At 38.9% G+C, this 9,270-nt stretch overlaps 1 protein-coding gene across 4 annotated transcripts in view; it reads left to right on the top strand.

Moving 5' to 3' along the window:
* Positions 1–9,270, top strand: part of R3HDM1 (R3H domain containing 1) — a 201,970-nt gene that overhangs the window by 141,276 nt on the left and 51,424 nt on the right. For all 4 annotated transcript variants that reach the window (XM_011970280.1, XM_011970278.1, XM_011970277.1 and 1 more), the window contains one exon: positions 6,537–6,691. In XM_011970280.1, the coding sequence (XP_011825670.1) occupies positions 6,537–6,691 (155 nt within the window). The remainder of the gene's footprint in view (positions 1–6,536; positions 6,692–9,270) is intronic.

Raw genomic sequence — 9,270 nt, 5'->3', positions numbered from 1 at the left:
GCGGATCACGAGGTCAGGAGATCGAGACCATCCTGGCTAACACAGTGAAACCCCGTCTCTACTAAAAATACAAAAAATTAGCTGGGCGTGGTGGCGGGCGCCTGTAGTCCCAGCTACTAGGAGGCTAAGGCAGGAGAATGGCGTGAACCCGGGAGGCAGAGCTTGCAGTGAGCCGAGATTGCGCCACCGCACTCCAGCCTGGGCGACGAAGTGAGCCTCCTTCTCAAGAAAAAAAAAAAAAAAAAAAAGATTAGCTTGTGTGGCTGGGCGCAGTGGCTTACCCCTGTAATCCCAGCACTTCAAAAGGCCAAAGCAGTCCAATCACCTGGTGTCAGGAGTTCAAGATCAGCCTGGCCAACACGGTGAAACCCCATCTCTATTAAATATACAAATATTAGCTGGGTGTGCTGGCACGCACCTGCAATCCCAGCTCCTTGGACAAGAGAAGCACTTGAACCCAGGGGGTTGAGGTTGCCATAAGCCAAGATGGCACCACTGCACTCCAGCCTGGGCAACAAAGCAAGACTCAGTTTCCAAAAAAAAAAAACAAAAGATTAGCTGTGGTATCATTGTAGCAAAGATGATTATATATTAAATGAAAATTTAAATTTAAAATGAAAATATAATTTTAAAGATAATTATATTTTAAGTGAAAATTTAAATTTAAAATGAAAGTATAATTTTAAATTATACTTTAAATGAAAAGACAGGAATTTGGGGGCCAAATTGCAAAGCAGACACAGGAAGCTGACATAGTTTGTTCTAAAATGTTTGTTTTTTGTCCTTTGAGCTTCTCAACCCATGCCTTCATCCTGAAAGTACAGTAAAGATCAGTTGAGTTGTTTGATGTTAAACTTGAGGTCTAAATATGTTTTGAAGAAAATTACTTAAATACTTTCTTCCCATACATTGTAAAATTTCTTTTGATCAGATGTGGAAGCATTATATGAAAAAAGATTTTGAACTGGTATGTGTCATATAACCCCATTTCTATAAATAATGAAAATTAATATATATGTTGCCCTCTGCATAGAAAATTAGGCTAGCTACATATAAAAATGTAAATGGGGAGTATCTGTAAGTGATTATTTTCCCATACAGACTTTTTCTATTTTTGTATTTTTTTCCAAGTTTTCTATAAAAATCTTTTTTATGCTCTATAAGGTTTTTATAAAATATATTAAGTCTACGTTTTTAAAAATATTCAGGCCAGGTGCCATTGCACACCACTATAATCCCAGCACTTGGGGAGGCCAACGAGGGCGGATCACTTTGAGGTCAGGAGTTCAAGACCAGCCTGGGCAACATGGCAAAACCCTGTCTCTACTAAAAATACAAAAATTAACTAGGTGAGGTGGCACACACCTGTATTTCCAGCTATTCAGGAGGCTGAGACAGGAGAATCGCTTGACCAAGGAGGTGGAGGTTGCAGTGAGGTGAGATCGTGCCACTGTACTCTGTCCTGGGTGATAGAGTAAGACTGTCTCAAAAAATAATAGTAAGTAAATTAATTAAAAATAAAAATATTCAACTAATACCTTCATTACAAGCTTTATATACTAGATATAAAGTTAAACAGTTTGTATTCTTTATTTGAGTTCTTCCTAAGCACCTTGAGGCTAATCATATGGAATCTGTGATTTAGCTGCTGTACAGTTTTCTAGGAGAGACTTAATGAGTGATCCACAAATTCCAGTCTGATGTGATTTGTATTCGTGAGAGTGTCATTTTAATGAAAAGGTGATTAAATGTGTTTAATCTTATAAACCAATGTTACCTTAAAATTTTTTTAATTTTAATTTTTATTTTTTTAAGATGGAGTTTTGCTCTTGTCGCCCAGTCTGGAGTTCAATGGCGCGATCTCAGCTCACTGCAACCTCTGCCTCCTAGGTTCGAGTGATTCTCCTGCCTCAGCCTCCCAAGTAGCTGGGTTATAGACATGCGCCACCACACCTGGCTAATTTTGTATTTGTAGTAGACATGGGGTTTCACTATGTTGGTCAGGCTGGTTTAATTCCTGATGTCAGGTGATCTACCGACCTCAGCCTCCCAAAGTGCTGGGATTATAGGTGTGAACCACCGCGCTGGCCCAGTGTTACCTTAAAATTTAAATTCAGGCCGGGCGCCATGGCTCATGCCTATAATCCCAACACTTTGGGAGGCCGAGGCGGGCAGATAACCTGAAGTCACGAGTTCGAGACCAGTCTGGCCAACATGGCGAAACCCTGTCTGTACTAAAAATACAAAAATTAGCTAGGCATGGTGGCACGCGCCTGTAATTCCAGCTACTCGGCAGGCTGAGGTATGAAAATCACTTAAACCTGGGAGGCGGAGGTTGCGCTGAGCCAAGATGGCGCCACTGCGCTCCAACCTGGCGGACAGAGTAAGACTCTCTCTCAAAAAAAAAAAAAAAAAAAAAAGCCTACACAAACCATGAGAGAACAACTAATCAGAAAACGTTTATGTTACCTGCAGAGTTTTATGAAATGTGGCAAAAGAGAATGGACAAAATCGTGAAGGGATTAATAAGATTCTTAGTGAAGGTATTTTTTTAAGTGCTTGGCATTATTATTTTTAATAGCTCCACTGTGTTCAAAAACTCAACCCTGGCTTATTTATGCTACTTCTGAATGAAGTACTGAGATGTTAGTGTTTTTTCTACTTTCACAGTCTTTAAACTCTAGAACTTCCTGGTAGTTCTCATCACTCTTCTATGTGTAAAACCTTTGCTTCTTCACCAGTATTCTGTTGTACCTTCATCTTCCACTTATCATTTCACATACCATATTCGTTCATTCTTGACTATTCCCCATTCCTCAAACATATTAACTGTCTTACTTTTTCCAAACCTTTTACTTTTGCTGGAATGAGCTTTTCCTTTAAGTCCAAGCCCAAATGTCACTACCTCTATAAATATCAGTCAGGACTAATTTCTTCCTCTTGTTTTCATAAGACTCTATTTATACTGCTATCCTCATATGGTATGGTGACTAAAAATGCCTAATTTCAAAGATAGGGACCATGTCATATCTATCTTTATCTAACCCAGATGGTGTCCTTTTTACTACCCTTTGTAACAAATGACCAGATGCTGAGATGAACTGTTTTATATTTCATGTCAAATTTTCAAAATGTGCGTGGTGTTTGTAAAGAGTGTGTGTGTGTGTTTGTGTGTGTGTGTGTGGCAATTAGTAGGCATGGATATTAAAGGAGATTAGGCTGCATTAAAGAATAAGATACCAGGCCAGTCATGGTGGCTCACGCCTGTAATCCCAGCACTTTGGGAGGCTAAGGTGGGTGAATCACCTGAAGTCAGGAGTTCAGGACCAGCCTGGCCAACATGGTGAAACCCCTACTAAAAATACAAAAATTAGCCGGGCATGGCAGTGCGTGCCTGTAGTCCCAGCTGCTGGGGAGGCTGAGGCAAGAGAATTGGCTGAACCCAGTAGATGGTGGTTGCAGTGAGCCAAGATTGCACCACTGCACTCCAGCCTGAGCGATAGAGACTGCATCTGGAGAAAAAAGAGAATAAGATACCATTGGAAATGTGCTGATGGAGCTTTCGTGATGTAGCCAGGCATAGTGGTGCACACCCATAGTCCTAGCTCCTCAGGAGGCCTAGGTGGGGAGGATCCTTTGAGCCCAAGAGCTCGAGTGTACAGTGAGCTGTGAACATGCCACTGCACTCCAGCCTTGACAACAGAGTGAGACTGTCTCTAATAAAACAAAGCAAAAAAACAAATTCCATGACTTAGAGTCCAGCTGACCCCACATTAAATCACTACGACATGGCTTCTATAGGTATTTATTGAAAGCATTTTTTGTCTCAGACCTTTTATCATAATAGAGAATTTTAAGCAGGAGACCTCCAAGACAAGTCTCAAAAAATTTTTAAATTTAGATAAGTAAAAAGAATCAGACCTGGTACTGTGGCTAACGCCTGTAATCCCAACACTTGGGGACGCCAAGGCAGGTGGATCACCTGTGGTCAGGAGTTGGAGACCAGTCTGGCCAATGTGGTGAAACCCCATCTCCAGTAAAAATAGAAAAATTAGCCGGGCATGATGGCATGTGCTTGTAATCGCAGCTACTTGGGAGGCTGAGGCGGGAGAATCACTTGAACCCGGGAGGTGGAGGCTGCAGTGAGCCCAGATCGTGCCACTGCACTCCAGCCTGGGCTACAGAGTGAGACTCCATCTCAGAGAAAAAAAAAAAAAAAAAAAAATCAGAAGCACATTTGCACATAAATTGGCCTTGTTTTTTAAAGCTTTCTTTCAAGGCAACCTACAACCTTGAATATTTCTTGAATAGACTACAGAAGTAATATGCATAACATTTTTAGTTTCTTAGGGGGATATGACTGTTTTAAGTCAAATTATTTTAAGTCAGATTATATTACAGTGAATTCTGCCAGATATATACAGTTTGTTTTCATTTCAGTAGACTATAATTCTGCCAAGTCTGTTCTAAGAAGTTATTGTCCCAGTCTATACAGAACCCAAATTCTGATGCTTCTATAGATGTGTGTATATGTTGAGGTGGCATTTCCAACACAAAAAAAGGTCTCATGTTCACATTTCATTTTCATTCCTGTGTTATTTTTCTAAGGGTGGAAATTTGTCATTGTATGTTTTAATGGTGTTTGGAATTTGGGGTGTAAATTTGAAATACTTGTCATTTAATGAACTGAAAATAGTGTGAAATGTTAATTGTTAGATTAAAAAGGAAGAAGTTTATTCTGTTCTCTGCCTTTACCTGCCTATAAGTTTAAGTTGTATAGGAAATTCACAAGGAATAAAGGTTTAGCAAACAGCATATTATCAATCACTTTATTACAGATAAGAACTAAAATACACATTTTTTTTTGTACAAAGTTAAATTGGTGAGAAGGAAGTCATTGGAAACATGGCCATAAAGTACTGTTGCCATAGAAATAACATCATTTTACAAAAACCCTTCACTGTTAAGGGATTCACTATAATTGAATTTTTACTTTGGTTTTGTTTTTTTTTCCTGTGTTTTGGGGGTTTTTTGTTTGGTTGGTTGGTTTTGTTTGTTTTTTGAGACAGGGTCTTATGCTGTCGCTTAGGCTGGAGTGCAGTGGCGCTATCTTGTATTTTTTTGTGGAGACAAGATTTGGCCGTGTTGCCCAGGCTGGTCTCGAACTCCTGAGCTTACCCACCTCCATCCCCCCAATCCATCCATCTCCCAAAGTGCTGGGATTATAGGTATGAACCACCACACCTGGCCAAGATTTTTAGTTTCTTAATTTTAATGTGTTGCTTTGTTACAGCATATACTTTGTAGTTAAATTTTTAGAGAAGATGGATGCTAGATTTTATTCAATTGTTGGGTCCTTGAGCAGAATTATTAAGGCTACCAGACCACTACAGTGATGCTGCTGTCTATAATCAATACTTGAAATTGCCATTTCTGTTACTTTAGAAATTAGTGAGGATGTAAATGAAAACTGATAACAAAATGTATTTATGGTGTTATCAGGGAAACAATTTCATTGCACTTTAGCTGTTGAAGTCTGTATAGGTGGTGTTCTAGTTCAGTTCATCTTTGTAAAAACTTTTCAATACTCTGAAGCTAGATGATTATTTTTATCTAGTTCTTTAAAAAATAAAAAATAAAAACTTTGGGGGTTAGCATCTAGTAAATTACATGAGTCTTTAGCTAATTAGTATACCTAAAAGAATCCTTTTAGGATCAGGAGACAAAATGCAATTCATATTCACTACTTAGAGCTTATCATTGTAGATTCTTGTTAAGTAAAAAATTTTACTTGATAAAAGTAAATTTGTGCACTTAACTTGCCACTTAAATTACCAACAGTCAGTTTAGGTGTTTGCTTTGTGACCTTGAGCAGATTAGTTGGTTTGTTTAATGATCTGTCAAGTGACCTTAATCAAACAGTGAAGAAATAATCTAAAAAATTACTGTATATCTCCATTTGTCTGTGTCTTTGACACATTCAAAAGTGGTTCTCTCCCCTGCCTTTTTTTTAAATCCCCAGCAGGAACAGTTTCATGGGAATGGAACCTCTGCAGATGCATAGAGCCCCATGCTTGTGTTAATATTCTGTTATTACCAACTTGAAATTCTTAATTGTTTTTTTTGTTGTTTGTTTGTTTGTTTTTGTTTTTGTTTTTAACAAGGGGCCCTACATATTTTCCATTTACTCTGGGCTCATGTTATGTAGCAGCTCCTGGTCCTGAGAAACTAGTTGTCATAATAGATTGCAATATGCCCTGAATAGTAATTGTTCTATGTTATCTAAGTGTGTGACTCTATAATCTTTGCAATTGTAGAAGAAATCTTTGTAGGCAGATTTTATTTCAATATATTTTAGTGAGGGAATGTAGGTAACTTGGGCTAAAATGTTATTTCATAATAGATGGTTTTAGGGATTTACCATGTAATCAAAATTTTAGCATTTTAGAGCATAAAAGTACTTGCTTAAATTTTTTTTTTAATCTTATTAGATGAAATGAATTCAGAGCAGGATTTAACTCCTTGTGCCATTACAGGTTTTCAAGTTATACCTAACCAGCAGCAAAACTACCAAGGAATAGTTGGAGTTCAGCAACCCCAGAGTCAGAGCCTAGTCAGTGGCCAACCCAACAGCATTGGAAATCAGATTCAAGGAGTAGTCATCCCCTATACTTCAGTGCCAACATATCAGGTACAGTGTCTCTTTTATGTACTTTGGGTAGAGATGATTTTGAATAAATTAAGTGCACAACTACAATACATCTTCTATGCTCTCCTTTTAATACAGGAAAAACACTTCTGTAATATACAACTTTATAGTCTTAAGAGTTTTATTAGTCATAGCAGCTTTGTTTTATCCTCATTTTATTGCAGTATTCATTTATTAATGTTTAAGATCTGCAACACATGGGTATTGGCAAGTAAATATTTTCTGGCATTGTCTTATGTTTCCAGCAATACAGGTAGATGAGCAAATGTCTTATTCTATTCCTCAGCTCTTTAGAAAGTCCTCATTGCTGGGAGAGAGAAATAGGAGGGAAAATAGAGGTTGGCGGTCGGTATTTGAAATAGAGATACAGCATATACCTTGAATCTGTAGTTATAGAATAGGAAAATATGTGCAGTTTCCTGTGCTGTGACTGATTTTTTTCCTTCCTCTCCATCCCAAAAAGCAATGATATGTCTCATATTTTAAAATGTTACAGATTTTAGGCCGGGCACAGTGACTCACACCTGTAATCCCAGCATTTTGAGAGGTATAGGCAGGCAGATTACTTGAGGTCAAGAGTTCGAGGTCAGCTTGGCCAACATGGTGAAACCCTGTTTCTACTAAAAATACAAAAAATAGCTGGGCAAGGTGGCAGGGCCTATAATTCCAGCTACTCGGGAGGCTGAGGCAGGAGAATTGCTTAAACCCAGGAAGTGGAGGTTGCAGTGAGCTACCACTGCACTCCAGCCTGGGCAACAGGGAGACTCCATCTCAGAAATAAAAACAAAATGTTACAGATTTTAATTTATAGTTCTAAAGCAGAAATACCTATTTCATAAATAAGCACGTGTCTTCAATATAATATGACACATTTTTCAAAAATTTGTTTTACCTTCCTTTATCTTTATGGAGTGACTTACAAGAGGGTTTATTTTATTAGCCTCATTGTTTTTCATAGCTGAGTCTGATTTTAAGAACTCCAGGCCAGGACCAGGTGCGCTGGCTCATGTCTGTTAATCCTAGCACTTTGGGAGGCCAAGGTAGCTGGATCATTTGAGGTCAGGAGGGTGAGACCATCCTGGCCAACATAGTGAAACCCCATTTCTATGAAAAATACAAAAATTAGCCGGCCGTGGTGGCAGGCGCCTGTAATGTCAGCTACTCAGAAGGCTGAGGCAGGAGAATCACTTGAACCTGGGAGGCAAAGGTTGCAGTGAGCTGAGATTGCGCCACTGCATTCCGATTGCACCACTGCATTCTGGTCTGGGTGACAGAGAGAGACTCAGTCACAAAAAGAGAGAGAGAGAGAGAACTCCAAAGACCACTTTCATTTGTCTCAACAAGTAGAGAATAGCCTAGTTGGGAAGATGGGGAATAGCCTAGTTGGGAAGATAAAATACACGTATTTTATGTATTTTATCTAAACACATGTAAACAGATTGGTGATAGTGTACAAATTAGTAACTGAGGATCAGCATGAAATACAGCAATGAACAGGTTAAGGACTTGATTTGAAGCCTTCTGGGAAGTTAGAAACCTTTAGCTCTTCAAAAAAAATGATGGGCATAAATTGGTTAAGATGACATTCTGAGAATGAAGAAGAGTATAAGCAAAGGTGCAAGCATATTCCATATAATTTCAGAAAGTTGAAATTAAAGTGTGAAATGTGAGATTGTCAAATGTTGTTGAGCCCCAAGTGTATGTCCAGTTTTGAGGACCCTTGACCATAGAACACATCTACAAAAGAAAGAAAAGATACATCATGAAAACTGGGTTTTCCATCTTCATTTTCTCTCACATCTCCCATGCTTCTGACCCCTTATCCTCCATCTTTGAGCCTAGGCACATGAGCCTGCCCTTTGTCTGTTTCCCTATAGTTAAGCATTAAACAGGATTGGCACCAAGCAAGAAGCCTTCCCTCCTGAAAGACTCTGGTTATAGTATCTAATCCAATACAGAGTTGAGCATATAAGATCTGCCCTTAATCTTTGGGGGCTTACATCTAGTAAGAGAAATGTCATTTTTAAACAAATCATAGCCTAATTAGTGTAGTTTTTTTTTAAATTGACTGGGTATTGAAACCATTCCAGAGCTAAGGTAGTGGTCGTAATTTCTACAGCATACATTTTTACATTTTAACATTATTTTCTCATTGTATTTAATGTAATTCTCACATTGGCTCAATGATTGTAGGAAGTATTGCTCTGGCCAGCTATCAATAATAGTCATCTGCTTTAAAGTATGACTCCTACTACATTTGGTAATCAAGCTGGGTAGTGATAAACTGTCATCTAAAAAATAAGCCAGAAAAGTCATCTGTCCTACACCTCCTGAGCCAGAGGATATGGATTTGAACTCCTCCAGTACATTCTATGCCTGTACATTTCTCTAATAGTGGTCGCTTGCTCACTCTGTCTCGCTCGCTGTCTCTCCTTCTCTCTCCCGCTTCCTCCCTCCCTCCTTCTCTTTGTTTTTGAGATAGAGTCTTGTTCTGTCACGCAAGCTGGAGTGCAGTGGCGCGATCTTGGCTCACTACACCCTGCCTCCTCCCAGGCTCAAGT

This window comes from Mandrillus leucophaeus, unplaced genomic scaffold (assembly GCF_000951045.1).
Source record: "Mandrillus leucophaeus isolate KB7577 unplaced genomic scaffold, Mleu.le_1.0 Scaffold94, whole genome shotgun sequence".
Classification (NCBI taxonomy): Eukaryota; Metazoa; Chordata; class Mammalia; order Primates; family Cercopithecidae; genus Mandrillus; species Mandrillus leucophaeus.
This window is presented reverse-complemented; position numbering and strand designations above follow the sequence as displayed.